At 38.2% G+C, this 21830-nt stretch overlaps 2 protein-coding genes across 3 annotated transcripts; one reads left to right on the top strand and one right to left on the bottom strand.

Annotated features, from left to right (window-relative positions):
* Window positions 1–295: 295 nt before the first annotated feature.
* Window positions 296–3015, bottom strand: LOC140984793 (probable polyol transporter 4). Its single transcript, XM_073452418.1, has 2 exons — window positions 2628–3015; window positions 296–1919 (listed from the first exon to the last, which is right to left on the bottom strand). Exons 1-2 carry the CDS (start codon window positions 2830–2832, stop codon window positions 556–558), a joined length of 1569 nt encoding a protein of 522 aa, XP_073308519.1. The 5' UTR covers window positions 2833–3015; the 3' UTR covers window positions 296–555.
* Window positions 3016–16533: 13518 nt separating this feature from the next.
* On the top strand, window positions 16534–20697 carry LOC140984269 (protein STABILIZED1). Of its 2 annotated transcripts, XR_012176586.1 has the most exons (3): window positions 16534–19441; window positions 20058–20122; window positions 20481–20697. XR_012176586.1 is itself a non-coding variant. In XM_073451550.1 (2 exons), the coding sequence occupies exon 1, from the start codon at window positions 16598–16600 to the stop codon at window positions 19433–19435; it is 2838 nt and encodes a 945-aa protein (XP_073307651.1). In that variant the 5' UTR covers window positions 16534–16597; the 3' UTR covers window positions 19436–19441; window positions 20481–20697. The 2 variants fall into 2 exon arrangements, 1 of the variants encoding a protein (XP_073307651.1); XM_073451550.1 differs by lacking the exon at window positions 20058–20122.
* The last annotated feature ends 1133 nt before the right edge of the window (window positions 20698–21830 follow it).

Raw genomic sequence — 21830 nt, 5'->3', positions numbered from 1 at the left:
AGCTCCCAACTTTCTCATTCTCGTACTCTTTATCTTCTGATGTTTTTATTAATCATACTTATTTTATTAGTTTTTCGTTATAACTATCGTTATTAATTTTTTCTCGAACACTAATAATTTTTTTCTTACTTATGCAACACAAATTATTAATTATACTTTCTTCAACTCTCAACTAGTTTTTAAATATATGTTCACGTTCAAGAAACTATGCCCATACATAAAAAAAAATTTCAAAAATAATAATTGAATTCTTTCATGATATAATATTATTTTGGTAACTAAAACAACAAAATGATAATATAAACAAAACGGAGGTATTCGATTTCATTCATTGTCGCAGCAATTTCAACCCAAATTCATGGGAAAAAACAGTTGGAACAGTTCTTGTATGTTAGCAGAATAAACCAGTACCTTTTCATTTGTGGAACAAAAGTATTAGTATTCCACATATCGATAGATAACTTGTTACAAAGAATACAAGATAATTCTACCATGAGTGATCTTTCAAGGAATTGGAAATCGAACTATTTTGGCCAAAAAGGTAGAAATAAAAATTCATTCTTTCTGTACCAAATGTTGGACATCTCCCATTTCAACTTCACTTCCTTGCAGCACGTATTCGTCTTGAAACAACGCTCCTATCTGCTCCAGTGATTTACCTTTTGTTTCTGGCACACATTTGTACACAAACACCACGGAAAGCGCAGAAATGGCAGAGAAGATGAAGAACGTCCCCCCGACAGAGATTGCTCGCGAGACCGACAGGAAGGACATGGCTACAACACCACTGCAGACACGGTTTCCTACGGCACCAAGTGCAGACGCCTGAGCACGGAACCTTAAAGGGAAAATCTCCGATGTCAAAACCCAGCAGACAGGACCGATCCCTACAGAAAAGAAAGCTACGTTTCCGCAGACTGATAAAACTGCCAATGCAATCCCAAACGACCCTTCTCCCATAAACGAGAGAGTTGCACCTATGCTGAACAAACATATTGTCATACCGATTGTGCTTACGTAGAGGAGGGGTTTTCTCCCAACTTTGTCAATGAGAAGAATTGCAAACATTATAAAGGCAGTCTTTGTTACTCCCACTGCAACGGTTGCAGCAAGACGATTAGAGTTACCATCAATACCAGCTGTTGCAAAGATTTCTGGACTGTAGTACACAGTTGCGTCTATACCTGTAATCTGTTGGAAGCTTTGAATCCCAATTCCAGTAATAAGCATCCTTTGAAGTGCAGGAGAAGGATGTAAAATTTCATGCCACACAGATTTTTCTTCATTTTTATCAGTGCTGGGATGTCCAGCAGCTAACTGTATCTCTGCAAGTCTCTCGTCAACCTCTGTTTCATTTTCGTTTGTCTTCAACAGCACCGACCTTGCTTCTTCTACTCGATTTTGCATCACTAGCCAACGTGGTGATTCAGGAATTATGCATAAGGCAAATGCAATGAATACTGACGGTAATATTCCCACCGCAAGCATGATTCTCCAGTTTGTGTGTGGTGGAAGACCAGAAAAGGCATAGTTGGAGACATAACCAAGAAGTATCCCGAGATTGATGAAGATTTCTGGGAATGAAGTAAGCGACCCACGTGCAGCGGTTGGCGATATCTCAGCTATGTATACCGGTGCAATCATTACGCCAAATCCTATCCCTATCCCAGCCAAGATTCTTCCTATCATTAGGACTTGGAAAGATGGCGCAAACGTCATTACCACTGCGCCTGATTGAAACACTATGGCGGCTAACCCCATTGTCCATTTTCTACCAATAGCATCTGATGTTCTACCACCACCTAAACTGCCCAGAAGGGACATAATACTCAAAACCCCAACCAGAATTTCTTCTTGCACCTCTGTTATTTTAAGATCTTCTTGAATAAATAGGATTGCTCCACTCATGACACCCACATCTATAAACACAAAGTAGCATGTAAATGAGCCACAACCATTTCCATGGATGAGATCAACTAACAGACAGATAGTTGCAGTCCCAATTTCTTAAAATAAAATGTAAAACAAAAGCAACTCGATACAGCAGCCAGATAGCTGGCTACAAAGAAAAATGTTTACACATGGTAGATGAACTTATCTACCCAAAGAGCCAGCAAATTAACTCCTTTAACAGTTGTATAAGTAGTTTGCAGGCATTCAAACTTCAGTCAAATTGAATATCACTCGTTAGATGTAACTGATCAGATCCATATTTTATCAGCAACAATGACTTCAAATTATTTCTCCTAACTACATATACCAGTGGATGTGTGGGTTCAACAAGTATTTAATCCAACTAGATATCATGTAGAGATTGTTTATCCAAGTACACCCCCATACAAAGATCAAACTTAATGCACTTTTTTATCTTTACAATACATCATCAGTGTTTACTTGCAAAAGGATTGGTGATGCGATCCAATTTCAACAAGATTCTTTGAATCTTTAAACACATAAATCATCTTCCATGTTTGACTTTTTACTTCTCCAATTTTCTGGTTCCTCTCTTAGCCAGAACAAATAAACCAAAACATACATAATACCAACCATCCAGGAAAAAAAAAAGAAAGAAAAGTAATGGGAACAGAAACAAAACTGGATATCAAGGAAGCAATCTTCTCTTTTACCATAGCCAAGGAGGACACTGTTAAGAGATGCAAAAACAGAACAAGCAAACACGTATTTTCTTCTATCTTTCCTCCTCTTCTCCATCTGCAAATCATCTTCGTCTTCATAATGAAAATCCATTCTCCTGTACTTATTCTGGGATCCCAGAGCCATCCCTATACCCATCTCTCTGTTCCCATTTTCTCGGACACCCGCCATACCCATCTCAAGTATCAATCACCCTTATATCTCCTCGGTTTCAACTGTAGAAACTGAAATCTTGAGCCAACTTGAAATGGGCAGGCGTTGGATTGCAGGAGTTGGCTTCAGATCTAAATGGGAAGAGACCGAAAATTGTCGAGGTGTACTATTTTCGGACATTTTGGCCTCTCACATGGGCCTGGAATTCCTACGTATATTTAATAATATATACAACGGTGTTTTCCAAGTAACAGCGCAGATTTTGTGTTTATATATTATTTCGTACAGAGTGCAGTGACTTCTGAAAAAAATAATATAATTTTTTTTTTTGAAGGATAATATAATTTTTTTTTCAAGCTATTTTGGGGGAAATTTAAAATTTTTAATTAACGTAGATCATATTTAAAAAATTGGCCACATTTTGGACTTTGTTTTGGGGAAAAATTCACCCCTATCATGATGCATGTGTTTGTTTGACAATAATTTACATTTCTCGATTGATGTTGCCCCGGTAGATTGGGTGAGTTTGGGTGAATAATCTATCCGAACATAAAAGTGTCATTTCCCTGTAAATATTTTGACATGATGAGATAAGTATGACCAGACCTGATCTCCATGATGATCTGGCCTGGTCTGCCCAGATTTTCTGTCTTGGTCTCTCGGGTGGTCTGGCCTGATCTGTCCGAGTGCTCTGTTTTGGTCTCCCGGGTGGTCTGGCCTGGTCTGTCCGACTGGTCTGGCCTGGTCTCTCGGGTGGTCTGGCCTGGTCTGTCTAGGTGCTCTGGATTGGTCTCTATGGTGTTCTGGTCTGGTCTGCCCGAGTGCCCTTGTCTGGTCTCCCGCATCAGACAATCTGCACACACTCAACAAGATAATGTCAGGGGGCGCCAGAAGGGTTTCCGGCATAGCCACTCCAACGCTTAAGTCAGTACAAAGGTTCACCAAGTAGAGAGAGATTTTATTGAATGCAGTAGATTGCAATGTCTGTTAAATGACCAAACCTGGGTATTTATAGGGGAGAAGATGACATCGATTATAGTGCATAGACACTGTTCCTGATTAGACAACTGACCATGCCCTGTACTCTGACAACTGCTCATGCCTTGTCATCTGACAACTACCCATACACTGTACTCTGAAAACTGCTCACGCATTGTCATCTGACAACTGTCCATACCCTGTACTCTGACAACTGTCCATGCCATGTCATCTGGTAATAGGCATGGCGACCCATACTGTTTGGGTCTTGCCACGGGCATTGATTATCATATTAATGATGCATGGTGACCCATACTGGTCGGGTGACCTGAACCCTGTCGGGACGAAAGTACCCTGTCCGAGCTGAAGTACCCTGGTCGGGCGAAAGTACCATGTCCGGGCTGGAGGACCCTGGTCGGACGGAAGTACCCTGGTCGGGCTGGAGTACCCTGGTCGGACGAGAGTGCCCTGGTCAAGCCAAAGTACCTTTGTTGGGCTGGAGTACCCTGTCTAAATTTTCCCTATGCTCTATTTTTTACAGCAAATTTGATTTTGACTTGTTTTAATTTTTCTCTTTCCGCTCGATTCCAAGAATGACTCGAGCCCTGTCTATGGTATCATCATTTCCTCCTTAAATAGTCGGGCTAGAATCACACTCGATGTCCCGATTAGTCATGCTTGGACTCCACCGGTAAGATAATTAGATTTTGCTTAGATAAAAGTACTGGAGCTTCATGCCTCCCGGCTAGAATACTAATCCTTGGTCTTATTGAATAACCAGGCTACTGAGCCCTGGGCCAGGGTACGAGTCCTTGGACTTACTGGATAACCAGGGTGCGGAGTCCTGGGCCAGAGTACGGGTCCCTGAACTTACAAGAAGGTGCCGGAGCCTCATGTCTCTCGGGCTTAAGATAAGGTGTCGGGGCCTCATGTCTCCCGGGCATACAAGAAAGTGCCGGGACCTCATGTGTCCCGGGCATACAAGAAAGTGCCGGGGCCTCATGTCTCTTGGACTTTAAAATAGAGTGTTGGGGCCTCATATCTCCAGGACTTAAGTATAAGATGATGGGGCCTCATGTCTCCGGGGCTTTAAAATAGAGTGTCGGAGCCTCATTTCTCCAGGACTTAAGTATAAGATGTCGGGACCTCATATCTCCAGGGATTTAAAATAGAGTTTCGGGGCCTAATTTCTCCCGGACTTAAGTATAAGATGCCGGTGTCTCATGTCTCTCGAGCTTTTTATCAATAAAATATGTTTCGATTAAATAATCTTTCTCTTTCACTGTCTTGTGTTTTATAAACTGAGAATACTTGCAATATACCTGGCCTTAGAAATAATTAGATTCTTCATGTTCATAAACCTGTTTTTTAATGTCAAATCTCTAAATTTTTCTGAGTGTTGGAAAATAACTGATATTTTCAATAGGTGATCGGGATACTGAGCCCAGATCTAGGGTAAGAGTTTCTGTACTTAATGAATAACCAGGGTATAGAGCGAATAACCAGGGTACGGATCCTTGGACTTGGAGTGGTCAAGGTGCGGAGCCCCGAGCCAGGGTACGAAGCCCTGAGCTTAATGCATAACCAGGGTACGGAGCCTTGGGTCTTGGAATGGTCGAGATGCGGAGCCCCGAGCTAGGGTACGGAGCCCTGGGCTTAATGAATAACCAGGGTATGGAACCCTGGGTCTTGGAGTGGTCAAGGTGCGGAGCTCCGAGCCAGGGTACAGAGCCATGGGCTTAATGAATAACCAGGGTACGGAGCTCTGGGTCTTGGAGTGGTCGAGGTGCGGAGCCCCGAGCCAGGGTATGGAGCCCTGGGCTTAATGAATAACTAGGGTATGGAGTCCTAGGTCTTGGAGTGGTCGAGGTGCGGAGCCCCAAGCCAGGGTACGGATCCCTGGACTTATAGAAGGGCCGGGGCCTCATGTCTCCCGGACTTAAGATAAGGTGCCGGGGTCTCATGTCTCTCGGACTTAAAAGATTTTTGCTTCTCCTACTGTATTAGCTTTTATTATAAACCAAATTGCTAACCTGGAAATACTGAATCCGAATTCATTTTCGGTAGAGTGAAACTTCTTTGGTTGAGCTAAATTAGGTGACTAATATAGCTGTATACTACTGAGTGTATAGAAAATGTTCTTCCACATCAATCCGAGATAGCTGCTGAGCTTCGAGCCCATATGAAAATCCACATATAAAATCTGAGTACCGAACTGGTCGGACTTATTTTTGAATGGAAACCATATCTACGTCTATAGATCGGAGTTCCCACAGACGGCGCCAATGATGTTGCCCGGGTAGAATGGGTGAGCTTGGGTGGGCAATCTACCCGAGCAAAGAAGTGTCATTTTCTTGTAAATATTTTGACATGATGGGATGAGTATGACCTGACCTGATCTCCATGATGATCTGTCCTGGTCTGCCCGGGTGGTCTGGCCTGGTCTCCCGGGTGGTCTGGCCTGATCTGTCCAAGTGCTCTGGCTTGGTCTCCCGGGTGGTCTGGTCTGATCTGTCCGGGTGCTCTGGCCTGGTTTACCCATGTGTTCTGGCCTGGTCTCTCAGGTGGTCTGGCCTGATCTGTCTAGGTGCTCTGGAAATCTGCACACACTCAACAAGATAATGTCAGGGGGGCGCCGGAAGGGTTTTCGGTGTAGCCACTCCGACGCTCAAGTTAAAACAAGGTTCACCAAGTAGAGAGAGATTTTATTGAATGCAGTAGATTGCAATGTCTGTTAAATGAGCAAACCTGGATATTTATAGGAGAGAAGATGACCTCGATTATAGTGTATGGACACTGTTCCTGATTAGACAACTGCTTATGTCATGTACTCTGACAATTGTCCATGCCTTGTCATCTGACAACTATCCATACCCTGTACTCTGACAACTGCCCATGCCTTGTCATCTGACAACTGCTCATACCCTGTACTCTGACAATTGCACATGCCCTGTCATCTGTTAATAGGCATGGCGACCCATACTGTTCGGGTCTTGCCACGGACCCATGCTAATGATGCATGGTGACCCATACTGGTCGGATGACTTGAACCCTGTCCGGACGAAAGTATCCTGGTCGGGCGAAAGTATCCTGTCCGAGCTGAAGTACCCTGGTCGGGCGAAATTACCATGTCCGGGCTGGAGGACCTTGGTCGGAAGAAAGGACCCTGGTCGGGCGAAAGTGCTCTAGTCGGGTTGGAGTACCCTGGTCGGACGAAAGTATCCTGGTCGGGCTGGAATACCCTAGTCGGACGAAAGTACCATGGTCGGGCGAAAGTACCATGTCGGGCAAAAATACTCTATCTAAATTTTACCCATGCTCTACACCTTACAGCAAATTGATTTTGACTTGTTTTAATTTTTCTCTTTTCGCTTGAGTCCAAGAATGACCCGAACCCTTTCCAGGGTATCATCATCGATCTTCTAATATTTTGCATTTTTTAAAACTCTAGGAAATAACCTTATTCTTGTGATTAATTTATTTTTGAAAACGAATTTTTTAAAAAACTCAGCACAATTACCAATAAATTTATTTTTATTATTATTATTATGGTAAGAATAAAAGTGATGTATAGTACCACAGTCCACATTGGTGAAAATTTAATATTTAAATGAATTTATAATAAGATATAATAATTTAGTATTATTACAATTTGGGTTTGCTATTTTATATGAAGTAATTGCTATATAATTATGCATGATATCTTTCTCCAAGGGTTTAGGGCCCGCGAAAAATCTCGAAACTGGGACGGAGATCTTCGAATTTTTCGGGTTTGTGCTTGGGTTCGGAGATTTTTTAAAATCATCAAAGTAGTTTGGGGAGGATATGAGATTACTATCATCATCCCCGAACCCGTCCCAAAAATAATATTAATAATAAAATAATATTATTATTAATATTAATAATATAATAATAATATAATTTCTAAAATTTTAATATTAATATTAATATTATCACTAATAACAATAATAATGGATAATAATAAGTTTTGGTTTGAGAAAATCCTCGAATTTGCCCTCGTCCTGTCTCATTAATATTTTGAAATGGGGATGAGGACGGGGATGAGAATTTGATCCCCGCGGTCCGAAAAAATAGGTATGAGGGTGGGGATGAAATTCAAGAACGGGATGAGGATGACGAACCCGTCCCCATCCCATCTCGTTGTCATCCTATATATAACTAATTGAGTAGTCACACTAACATAGATGTAAGCTCACGATGTGTCAGTTTGTCACTTGATATTTGTATTTAACTTATGCAGAAAATAATGTTGATAAAAAAATATCAATCATAATAATAATATGCAAAGAAAAATTAATTACATCACATTAAAAAATGATACGAAGATAATCATTTATTTTTTTAAAGAGGGATTTTTTGAACTCTTGACAATTATTTTTGTACTATTTAGAAAAATAGTGTGTATGTATTTATATGTCAATATTATTTATATTCTTATTATATTACATTATTTTTATATTTTTTAACTTATTTGTGAAATTGATTCATAAAATTATTTTTTAAAAAAATTGATTTATAAAATGAACTATGATAACATCAATTATATACAAATTGAATGAGGACTATCTCATATGAAGAATATGATGATTGAAAAATCTATATGTAGTCACACTTGGCTACATAGGATGATGACATATGTTATATCATCATAGACGGTCCAATGAGGATTTTGAAATCCAATAAAGCCATAGCAGTATGTGAGGTTGGTCCACAGATGGTGGAGAAGCATCGGTCGGAATGGACAATTAAAGACAAGAAAAAATCCAATCTCGATAACGTGGTCAAAGATATAATTTATAAGACTCTTGATAAAAACATGTTTAGTAAAATTACAACTTCTTCTATTTCCAAATAAACTTGGGAGAAACTAAGCCAACTTTTTGAAGGTAATGATCAGACCAAGGATAACAAGCTGACTCGTAGCCATTAAAAAGTTTGACGAGATAAAGATGAAGATCGGAGATACCATGAGTGTATTCGATGAGAGGTTTATCAACATTGTGATCGAATTGGTCGCTCTTGTGAAGGAGTACAATAACAGAGAGGTTGCACAAAAGTTACAAGAGCTTTTCCAAGAGAAAGATATGTAAAGACCATAGCTATGCGAGAACTCAAGAATCTAAAAAACTCGAGCTTCATGATTTATTTGTAGATTTGACAGCTTATGAGTTCGAGCTAGAGATCCGGACAGAAGAGGATTCATCAGCTTCTTAACCAACCAAAGCTCTAGCCTCTACAACTACAACTCCCCTTGCCAACCAACAACGAATAACCTTCCAACATAAAATATATTGATTAGATAAGAAATGAGACCATGTCTTTATTTGTTAAATAATTTGACAAATTTATGAGGAAAAATCAGCCTATTCTAATTATTATCATAAAAGAGATCAAGATGACAGTAATCAAACTTGTTTTAACTACGAGAAAAAAATGGCATTTTATTGCAGAATGCAACATGCCCAAAAAAGATGATAAGAAGCACTTTAAGAAGAGACAATCCAAAGATGAAAGAAGAGATTGCCAGAAGAATAAGGAAAAAATGGTACTAGTTTCTGAGGAAATCAAAAGAAAATTGGCTGACTCAAATTCAGAAAATTTTAGCTCAGAGTCTTTTTCCAGCGAGAGTGAAAAAGAACAAGTTCAATGCCTAATGGCAAATGTTGAGCTGTAAACCGCAGAACTCGAGCTAACAATTGTCGATGACATTGTATTTAACTTCAAATCTAGTGAATTGACATGAGAGATCTTGAAAACATTGCATTGCATGGTATCAAGTATAAAATTTATTCTCAATCATTAAAATAAATCAACAAAAAATCCTGATATATAAGTAAAAAAACTATAGCTGCTAAACTTAATATTCTAGCGACTGAGAACAATGACATGCGAAGAATTTTTCAAGTAACTATCAATGAGAATAAACGGTTGGCGCAATTAATAAATTCTTGGAACAAATATTTTCCTTACATTGAGAAAATACATGAATTGCAAAACCAGCCAGAGACTAAACTATCTTAAGTTTTGAAAACAGTGCATAGTGGTTTAGGTTATGTTGAACCAGAGAGTCCTAAGTCAACTGGACATGACTAAAATGTAGACAAAGTCAAGTTGTTCACACCAGCTCAAATTTGTCTCGCAAGAAGCCAAGTCTAACTAGACATTACTCTATGAAAAAGAAACCTAGTTGTTACCATAATTGTAGGCCAGTTCAAAAGAGATACAGACTGAATGGAAAGGCTGAACGGATTAAACAACATCTAGTAAAACCACATCACAAAACTTCATAAGGTTATGCACAAATTCGCACTCTTTCAGACACACACACTAGTATGCATGTTAGGCTAATTCAAGGTTGGGTCCCGAAAGGGTTAATTTGATCAATACCCAACTAGATTTGGGTACCAAAAAGATTATTTAAATGATTTCAGAACTTAAAAAACAGCTCATCAAATAATCTATATGGTATCTGGACAGTGGATGTTCCGGAAATGCGACAGGTGATGTCAAGATGCTATTTGAAGTCATTGACTACAAATGACCAAGAATTACATTTGTGGACAACTCCAAGTGTAATGACATGAATCTTTATTTGAATGAAGTACTTATTATGATTAAAGAGTTTTTAATTAAGCATTATTAAAGAATTCATTAATTGAGGATTAACATGTTGGGATCTAGCGAATTGAAAATGGACCACCAAATCTACTTCAGATTACATTATCCCGAGAAATCCAACTAGAAGAATAAGATTATAACACGTGACAGATAAGATTGAGTTCAGATCTTCTGAATTAGTTTGGATGCAGCTGATAAATGGAAGCTGATTTAATTTGCCGAGGTTTTCTATTTGCTGAGAACTCATGCCTGATTTCATAATATTCTAAGAAGGTAGAAAAAATTTGATTAAAAATTCAATTCCTCTATTAGATCTGATTATTTTCAATTCTTTTTGATTTCATTTAAATGTCTTTTGAAAATTTTGATCAGTTGATTAGCGGTTTGATCTTTTGCTTTTAAAAAAATTACCCAAGTAAACCTTGATAAATTATCAACAATAACTAGACTGTATTTTATTCCCCGAAACTCATGATTGGGATAGAACCAAACAAGTCCATTTGCAATAGTTCTAAGCTTAAAGTTGATGAGTTACACCCTTTGTTTTTAAAAGATGACTTAATTTGCTTCCTAAACTGACAAGCTGAACAAACTTTGTCTTTTGAAAATTCAATTTTGGGCAGCCCAATGACCAATTATTCTTTCTCAGATTTGCAATCGCTTTGATTTTAAGTGATTTAACTTCTTGTGTCACAACCAGTTCCTTGGTAAGTTAGAAGAAATGAAGCACACTAATCTACTCGGTTGAGTAGTCCAACTGATTTTGTATGTAATTCCACATCTGTGACCTGTCATTACAATGTATCCAGAAATATCTTTAACAGTAAAAATATGCTTATGGAACTCAACTGAGTAGTCATGATCACACTGTTGGCTTATGCTAATCAAATTGTATTTAAGATTTTTAACAAGTAGTATATCTTCAATAATAACGCTATCATAGATAAACTTACTCTTTGTCACGCCCCGTGTCCGAAGCGTCGGTGACATCCGGCATTGTTTAACAATTACTTGAAAACAATTAAGCCTCATATCGAAATGACAAAAACCAGTCTTTTTCATAAATCAAACATTGTTTTTACATTAACAAAAGAATATAAAACAAATACATCAGAGTTGCGAATGCGGAATTAAACAAAGGAAACAAAAAAACTTAATTCTTGGATCTTGCTTATCGTCTACCATCCCCAGAAAGCTTTCTGCTCTTCCTCGTTCACTTGTTCTTCATTCTTATTTGAAATTTGTAAGGGGTGAGTGTTTTGGAAAACACTCAGCAAGTGGAGGGGTCGATCGATTTCCAAAGATACATATAGAATTTAATCTTTAAAACATTTCTTTAACAAACTTTCAAAACTTATTACTTTTAACTTACAAAAACGAATCGAATATGAGACAGAAGTTAACAGATGATTCAAAGCATTTCAGAAACAAATCAGATCATTTCAGAACAGACACAACATTGTTACTCATATCATTTCCATGGTCAAATTGTCTCCAATATGTTAGTCCTCTAAGGGGTGAGGCCAGAACTCGGTTTTATACCCACCATTGGGGGCCAAACAGAAATGGTTTTATACCCACCATTGGGGGCCAGACAGAATCACAATTCTCGTCCCATTTTGAATTGAATCGTAACAGTGTAACAAAGATTTAAGACTTATCAGACAGAACATATCAAAATTTTTAGATATCAGAGTTTCAAAAGGATTCAACGAAATCAAAGAATTTCGAAACATAGAAGAAAACACATAATCGATCGAAATTTTAAAAGACGGACCTCATGCTATTTTGAAAATGAAGACACACATACATGCATGTCATAACTTATATATTCAAGTTTTAAAGTACAAACGAATATACATAGCAAAAACCCACTTACTGTGTTTTGGAGGTATGCTTCAAAAATGCAGACTTTGAAACAAATTTTCCTGTGGGAATTTGGGCAGCACTTCAACGTAAACCTTTAGCAGAATACGTCTTCAAACCAGCAACACCTCGACGTAGAAATTTAGCACTCGAACCGCACGAACTCCTTCTTCCCTTGGACGAAAGTTTTGGGACGGTTTTGAGGGGGAGTGGCCGAAACTTTGAGAGGTATTTTGTTGTGCTTTTTATCAACCAAGTGAGTGGTATTTATAGGAAGAAAAATGACCTTCAACCTTGCCATTTGGTCGACCACTTGGAGCCCAAGAAATGGAGTTATTATGCTCACAATGGTGGTCAAGGTAACTCAAACACCAAGAGTCATTCCTTCCATCATAAATGTGTCATAGCCCTTTGCTCCTCCCGCAGCTTCTTCATGGATTATCTCAACGGTCATTTCTTGCATCCTTAATTTGTCCTAACCTTTAGCTCATCCCTTAGCTTCTTCCTTGGTTATCTCAAAGGTTGTTTATTGTATAATAAATTTGTCCAATTCCTTGGCTCACCTTTTAGCTCCCTTTTTGGTCTTGTTAGGACACACTTGGTTGAGCTTCTTTGAGCTGAAAGATCGAGTCTTTGAGATGGGGTTTTACTCCTCCAGTGACAATACTTCAATGGATGTGGTTATTTGCAGCTCGGCTTTATGTTGAGTTAATCTTCGAGCTTTGAAGCTACTTCCTCGAGTTATGTTAGCTGAAAATCTAAGTTCATCTTTAAGTTTACAGTTAGGATGGAAGTTCTTTGAGCTTAGATTAAGCTAAATTTTAAGTTTGTATTTCTTACGTGATTTGCTTCGGATCGAACTTTTCGGGTTCTCACACTCTTACCCACGGTTCTACCTCGAGAAGCATCTCCAAAATTAATCTTAGGTCCAGTAAACTGAGTCAGTTTAGATAGCAGTTTAATTTCACCAATCGTGTGCCTTGAACATCCACTGTCTAAGTACCAACTGACTTTTTGAATGGTTCAGTTTGTGTGCCCTGCAATCACAAATGATGAATAACTCTTGGTACCCAAATATACTTGCTTCTAGATGGGATTAGTCCTTTTGGAATCTAAACTTGGATCAGTTTAATTGAACGATCACTTGATGTGTCCCAAATAGGTTGTGCATATATATGTATGTGTGTGGTGTGTTATGTGTGTAGTAGATACAAAATGTTGTTTACCCTTTTCAACATCATTGTAGTTAAAGTATCGGTTGGGTTGCCTTTCATTAAGTTATGCCTAGCAAAATTTGTTTGGTTAGGCTTTCAGTTTGGCTTAGTAGTGAAATTTTCATTCACATAACCGGTACCAAACTTTCCATCTTTATTCATATCTTAACAGGCTCTACAACTTGAGGAATGAGTGCTTTTTTGTTCATAGACCAAACTTGATTTAACAAAATGAATATACTTTCATTTGCTTATTTCTAGTTTTGGTTGAGTACTTATCTCAACAATGCTTTCATTGTTGTTGAAACCAAGACTAGTTTTGTCTCCAAATGGTTTGTGCAAATTTTTCATTTCAGTTAAGGAAACTGAATACTTGTTCCAGGATGAAACTAGTTCAGTTAGCTTCATAATCATTTACCATCTCATGAAGTGCAATGACAAGATCATCCCTTGTTAAATCAGTTGAGTTAAAATCGAATACCTATTCATTGGTAGATTCTAGCTCAGAATCATTGGTTATCGAGCACTTCACTTCCTCATCATCACTTGAACTGCTTGAGTTTTCTGGTTCAGATGACTCAAAGTCTTAGTCAGCCCACTTTGACTTGCTTTCCTCAGTTACTAACACCTTTTTGAAAGATTTATTTCATCCTTGGATCTCTTCTTGTCAAAAGATATCTTTCCCTTTTCATATAATCTTCTATCATTCTTCCTTGGTTTATGATAGTTTGATATAAAGTGGTCAGTCTTGCCACAATGAAAACAGGCATTAGAGTAATCAGTTGACTTCCTCTTTTGGTAAGATCTTCGGTGAGATCCTTGATTCTTCCTTAGGAATTTTCTAAATTTTTTAACAAACAATGACATGGAATCATTGCCTAATTTTTTAACTGATTTTTCATTTGAAATTTAAGGTTACAGTTTCACAGTAGTTAGAGTCTTAATCAACTGAGAGATAGACTAATCATCCTATCTGGTTTGCAATTCAAATTCATAAGCTTTTAAGTCCACAAACAACTCATGAAGTTTCATCTTGCTCAAATTTTTGGATTCACGCATCGCTATAGTTTTGAAATATAATTCTTGTGGTAGTCCTCTCATCACTTTCAAGATCACTTCTCGGTTGCTGTATATTTTTCCAAGTGCACTGAGTTCATTCACGATTCCACTGACTCTTTCATCAAAATCAGACATTGATTTTTCAGGTTTAATTTTGATATTGTCAAACTTCTGTATGGCCACAAAGAGTTAGTTTTTTTGGTATGTTCATTATTTTGCATAACTGAATTAATTTTTCCCAAATTTCTTTGACAGTCTTACATATTTTGATTTTGCTAAATGTGTTTTTTCAAGATTTTTGTACAGAATGCCCTTAACCACATTATCAATATTGTCTTTCTTCTTGTTAGCATTCGTCCATTCACTCCTTTGTTTTTCTAACATTTGTGGAGCACTTCAGTGATGGCTATTGTTGTATCAGCTTTCAATATCTTCGGTCCATCCGTGATAACGAACCACGTGGAATCATCCTGAGCAGCTAAATAAGCATACATTCTCATATTCCAGTTTCAAAATCTTCCTAGAAGAAAATCGAGATTTTGCTGAACGAAGCCAATTGAAAAGAAATGTTCAGAATCGAGAATAAGTTTCTCTCTTATACTACTTGATAGGATCAGTTGAGTATTCAGAAGCGAGGGAGGTTGAATGAACACTTCCAACAAATTTTTTCTTTAACTTTAATTCGTCGAGTTAGCAACTGAACTATGTATTCTCGAGTGTCAATGTCAGTTGGCTAACAAAAATAGATGTGGAAAAAAGACAAACTGACATATTAGAATAATTCAAATAATGACTTGACAAGGTAAATTGAATGTAAAATGTGCGCAAGTTTATTTCTGAATGTTCAGAGAACTTAAGCTCTTATGTCACCCCTTCTTCTTTTTGGGAAGGCTCACACTAGAAGAATTTTATTTTTACAAGTAATTTGCAAAAACTCAGTTCAGTTTGAAATTAACACTGTCAAAACTGAAACTTCTAATCAACTCAACCGAATGCATGAACAGTATACAAATTGTTTACGAATATTATGACATACAAAGAATTCCTAGCAATTAATAATCCTCAATTATTATATACAATATTTGTAAAGTGTGCCTTAGTGTATGAGCAATTTGTTGCTTGAACTTTGAGACTTGGTAAATGTTCTTGAAACTTGATAATTTCTGTAACTTCGTCGCTCTGCTCAATTGAATTGCATCTCTATTTATAGTTTCTGAACTGTAAATATCACAAGTTTCAAAAAGATCTGTTCCAAATAATGTAGTCATTTCTGCGTCTTTTGCCCAGGTCATCATTCCTGACATCCATACGAAGGTTGATTCTAGCCGTGTCAGCAAGGTACGAAAAAACTTGTACAAAAACAGTTTAGCCCTCTGGTGTAAACTGATGTCCTTGAAACTAAATTATGAAAATTGATAAACTTATAAGAGATAATTCAGTTTGGGTCCAAGTCAGTTTTGTTCGACTAATAAAGTTTATGTAAATCAGTTTAGCTTATGAACATAATCACTTTTGTTTCGTTTGAAGTTCAGTTTAGCTTATGTTAGTTTTACCTTTTATAATTTGTTTACACCAAAACATAAAATTTATGTTCCGATAGTCTATTTTTGAACTACTTTTAAATAAAAGTAAATAATATTTAGATTCAAAGATATTGAATAAATTTTATTTTATTTATGAAATTTTTAGAAAACTCTTTAAGAAATGCACATGTTAAAATATATCTATAATCTCTTGATATCAATCAAAAGTAGATATTTTTTTATTGAGTTTTATATAAAAAGAAGGTAGATGAAATTCATATTTATAATAAATAAAAGAAATAAATGATCGAATCCATGTTTTTAGATAACTATATGTGTGTCCTGATTTATTTGGTTTTATGTCGGTTAAGAGAGTTTCACTAAAACCCAAACCCGTGGTTATTAATTTGTTTTTAACCTATAAATATTGATAATTAATAATTAATTGTAAGTTGTGGAAATCTTCAGTTTCCAATCGACAATTAGGGTTTCTTTTCTTCGGCTGGCGGAATGCAGGCTCCTGTACCTCCCAAGACCAGATTAGACTTCCTTAGCTCCAAACCACCCCCGAATTATGTCGCCGGACTGGGCCGTGGTGCCACTGGATTTACCACGCGTTCTGATATTGGTCCAGCCCGAGCTGCACCTGACTTACCTGATCGATCGGCCTCAGCGATTGGAGCACCTGCGGGGCCTTCGGGTGTCGGAAGGGGTCGTGGGAAGGGCCCTGGTGAGGAGGATGAGGAGGAAGAGAATGAAGAGAAGGGGTACGACGAGAATCAGAAGTTTGATGAGTTTGAGGGGAATGATGCGGGACTGTTTGCATCTGCTGAGTATGATGACGAGGATAAAGAGGCGGATGCGGTATGGGAGGCTATTGATAAGAGAATGGATTCGCGTAGGAAAGATAGGAGGGAAGCTAGGCTTAAGGAGGAAATTGAGAAGTATCGAGCTTCGAACCCCAAGATTACAGAACAATTTGCAGAATTGAAGAGGAAGCTGTACACCTTGTCAGCTGATGAGTGGGATAGTATACCTGAAATTGGGGATTATTCTTTGAGGAATAAGAAGAAGAGGTTTGAGAGTTTTGTCCCAGTGCCGGATACGCTGTTGGAGAAGGCGAGGCAGGAAAAGGAGCATGTAAGTGCCTTGGATCCGAAAAGTAGGGCTGTTGGCGGAACAGAAACTCCTTGGGCACAGACTCCTGTTACGGATTTGACTGCCGTTGGTGAAGGGAGAGGAACAGTGTTGTCTCTGAAGTTAGACAGATTATCTGATTCGGTCTCGGGGTTGACAGTTGTGGATCCAAAGGGTTACCTGACAGATTTGAAGAGTATGAAGATTACTAGTGATGCAGAAGTATCCGATATAAATAAAGCTAGGTTGTTACTTAAGTCGGTGACACAGACAAATCCCAAGCATCCACATGGTTGGATTGCTGCAGCCAGGTTGGAGGAGGTGGCAGGGAAGATTCCGGCTGCTCAGCAGATGATCAAGAAAGGGTGTGAGGAATGTCCAAAGTCCGAGGATGTTTGGTTGGAGGCTTGCCGTCTGGCGAGCCATGTTGATGCCAAGGCTGTAATTGCTAGGGGTGTGAAGGCGATCCCAAATTCAGTTAAGTTGTGGATGCAGGCTGCAAAGCTGGAGCAGGATGATGCGAATAAGAGTAGGGTTCTGAGAAAAGGGCTCGAGAATATTCCGGATTCAGTGAGGCTTTGGAAGGCAGTCGTGGAGCTTGCAAATGAGGAAGATGCGAGGCTGTTGCTGCAGAGGGCGGTGGAATGCTGCCCCTTGCATGTGGAACTTTGGCTAGCGCTTGCTAGATTGGAGACTTATGAAAATGCAAAGAAGGTGTTGAATAAAGCAAGAGAGAAGCTTTCTAAGGAGCCATCTATATGGATCACTGCTGCTAAGTTAGAAGAAGCTAATGGGAATACTGCTATGGTTGGGAAAATTATTGAAAGGGGTATTCGAGCTTTGCAGAGGGAAGGCCTGGAAATCGACAGAGAAGTGTGGATGAAAGAAGCGGAGGCTGCTGAACGAGCTGGTTCCATCGCAACTTGTCAGGCTATTATTCACAACACCATTGAGGTTGGAGTAGAAGAAGAGGATAGAAAGAGGACCTGGGTTGCTGATGCTGAGGAATGCAAGAAGAGAGGTTCTATTGAGACTGGAAGGGCAATCTACTCGCATGCCCTTACTGTCTTTTTGACCAAGAAGAGCATATGGCTTAAAGCAGCACAGCTTGAAAAGAGCCATGGAACTAGGGAGTCTCTTGATGCTCTACTGCGGAAGGCAGTTACTTACATACCACATGCTGAAGTTCTATGGCTAATGGGTGCCAAAGAAAAGTGGCTTGCTGGTGATGTGCCTGCTGCTCGAGCGATTCTTCAGGAAGCGTATGCAGCAATTCCCAATTCTGAGGAAATATGGCTTGCTGCATTCAAGCTTGAATTTGAGAACCATGAACCAGAAAGAGCTAGAATGCTTCTTGCAAAAGCCAGAGAAAGGGGAGGGACCGAGAGAGTCTGGATGAAATCGGCAATCGTTGAGAGAGAGTTGGGAAACACTTCCGAGGAGAGGAGATTACTTGATGAAGGGTTAAAGCTCTTCCCTTCATTTTTCAAACTCTGGTTGATGCTGGGGCAGTTGGAGGAACGATTGGGGAACCTAGAACAAGCAAAGGAAACATATGAATTGGGCCTTAAGCACTGCCCCAATTCTATTCCTTTGTGGCTTTCCCTTGCAAACCTGGAGGAAAAAGTAAATGGTCTGAGTAAGGCTCGTGCTGTTCTGACCATGGCCAGGAAGAAGAAACCCCAGAATCCTGAACTCTGGCTTGCTGCAGTGCGGGCTGAGTCTCGACACGGTCACAAGAAAGAAGCTGATATTTTGATGGCGAAGGCATTGCAGGAATGCCCGACTAGCGGGATCCTCTGGGCTGCTTCAATCGAGATGGTTCCTCGGCCTCAGAGAAAAACCAAGAGCATGGATGCATTCAAAAGATGTTCCGACAATCCCCATGTCCTTGCAGCAGTGGGAAAGTTATTTTGGCATGACAGAAAAGTTGACAAAGCAAGGTCTTGGTTCAACCGAGCAGTTACTCTTGCTCCTGATATTGGGGATTTTTGGGTTTTGTACTACAAATTTGAACTCCAACATGGTACAGAAGACATGCAGAGGGATGTATTGAGCAGATGTATTGCTGCAGAGCCGAAGCACGGCGAGAAATGGCAATCCATATCAAAGGCTGTGGAGAACTCTCATCTGCCGACCGAGTCAATCTTGAAGAAGGTTGTAGTTGCTGTAGGAAAAGAAGAGCATTTAGCTGACAATGGCAAGAACTAGTTATTGGTAATTTTCGAATCATATAAGTTTCTTACCTCTTGGTAGTTGATAAAAGTTATATGAATTCTCAGATACTTTTGTGATTTTTCCAGTTTTGTGTTGTGTGACTTCAAGTTTATTGGTTGGTCATGTTCATCTTGTTGCAATGTTTCTAGATTTGTGTACCGATATGGTTTTGTGTGTTAACTCGGCTTAATACCCTAGTGTGATAAATTTCTATTGCGTGGAAAGGCTGAGGAAGGCATAAAGGTTTGAAGTTTCAATTCTTTTTCTTTTTTCAATCCCATCGAGCTTTTGTAAGGTTCTTTAGCTGTTGCTTGACAGCTTGAGAATTGAGATATAATTTTTACTTGATTTATGTTCATGTAGGATTTTAAATTCCCTTTCACTTGGGATAAATAATCTTTGGTTTATGATTGATTGCAAAAAATCTCTATCTACCATTGCTGAAAGCGCGGAAATTGCTTTATTTGTGGGGTATGAGGACTAGTTATCAATGGGAGTATCAGGGTTATCTTTTATCAAATTGATGAAGTTTGAAAATGAACATACTGAAATGGATACTGAAAGTGTGAGGCTGCTGACTTACGAAATGTTGCTAATATGGTTATCAAACTTGCAGATTGTATCCTAAATTATATTCATAGATCCTGAAGCATTTGGTAAAGTGCTGTATTCTTCTCTTAGGTAAGCTTTTTCGTAAGTTTGTGCTTTTGCGGTGTTGATTTTAATGTAGTTCAGGTAATTTAATCAATTTGTCCAGGTGCCTAGTGTTGTCAGAAATGCGAAACCTGGAGTGATAGTTCTAGGTTTAGTTCCTTCCGGTTGTATGGATTGTTTACCAATTAACATCCTAGTTGTTTCATCACTTAGTTTACATTGTTTCCTTGCTAATAATTTGGTGATTTATTCCCTGGATTTTTGTCTTCTCATCATAATTTTTCCTTGGGAACGTTTATACTTGTTTAGTGCCCACTCAACTAGCAGTAAAACAAAAAGGGAATTGGTTGATCACAAATTAAAATTGTTACGTATGTTATTTCAGGCACATAGATGATGCTAAAAGTTGTGCAGACTGAGAATATGAACAGATTAAGGTACAAACACTTGAGCATGGCTGACAGACTGCATACTAGATTCAGTTTCCTGATAATCTTGCGGCTGTCTATTCCGAGTTTTTGGAATGAAGCACCATCAATTTGGATGTTCACAGGCATATTTAGTTTTGTTTAATGAAAGTATGATTCCTTCGGATTGTTTTACTGCGCACTAGGATGTCTTGAAAAGCGTTATTCCTTGTTTGTTTTTGTTTTGTGAGTACCTTTTCTTCGTCACGCAAATAAATTAAAAAAAATATATTTATTTTCATAAAATGCATTCTCTCTTTTTCTGCACACTAGAATATTTTTTCCTCTTATAACCGATTTTCACATTCTCCATTGTTACTAGGTTTTTTAATCTTTTTCAAAAATATTTTATTATTTCGCAACATATATTATTTTTGTTGTGAAAAATTAAAAATTTACGGTAAAAAGTAAAAATCACAAACTCTCAAAATTATCACACTACACAATTTATAATATTTTTCTCTCAACTCAATTGTGATTTTCTTCACAAATGAGAGATCTATAAATAGAAAATTTTTACAAATAATCCAAAAATAAATTACATCATTACCTTCATCATCACACACAAATTTCAATATTCAACACCTAATTTTACATAATTTTCAACATTCAAATATTCAACATTCAAATATTCAATAAACACATTTTAAATATTATTTTTCAACACTCCTCCTTGTGATGATCATAATGATTGTCTTCATTACGTGTTTTTATACTGTCTCGTTAAAAACCTTACTAGGAAAAACTCATTGGGATAAAAATTATAGTAAGGGAAAAAGAGTGCAGTCACGTAAACTCCCTCTCATGTTGACACGAACAATTTTTCACAGATTTCGTAGATTGCGCATCCCAATATTATATATATGTTTTCTGAATATTGTCGTAGGAAGTGCCTTTGTGAATAGATCTGATGAGTTTTCACTTGATTGAATGTGACGAACATCAATACATTTATTCTTCTCAAGCTCCTTGGTGAATGCGAAGAACTTAGGAGGAATATGTTTAGTTCTGTCGCTTTTTATGTATCCTTCTTTCATTTGAGCAACACATGCAGCATTATCTTCATATAGTATCACAGGCTTCTCGTCGAATGATAATCCGCATGAGATTTGGATATGTTGGGTCATTGATTTTAACCACACACATTCACGGCTTGCTTCATGTAGTGCAATAATCTCGGCATGATTTGATGAAGTTGTTACGAGCGTTTGTTTCTGTGAACGCCAAGAAATTGCAGTGCCTCCACGAGTAAATACATATCCAGTTTG

This window comes from Primulina huaijiensis, chromosome 9, assembly GCF_012295235.1.
Source record: "Primulina huaijiensis isolate GDHJ02 chromosome 9, ASM1229523v2, whole genome shotgun sequence".
Lineage (NCBI taxonomy): Eukaryota > Viridiplantae > Streptophyta > Magnoliopsida > Lamiales > Gesneriaceae > Primulina > Primulina huaijiensis.
The sequence above is the reverse complement of the archived record's forward strand: the minus strand, read 5'-3'. Positions and strand labels throughout refer to the sequence as shown.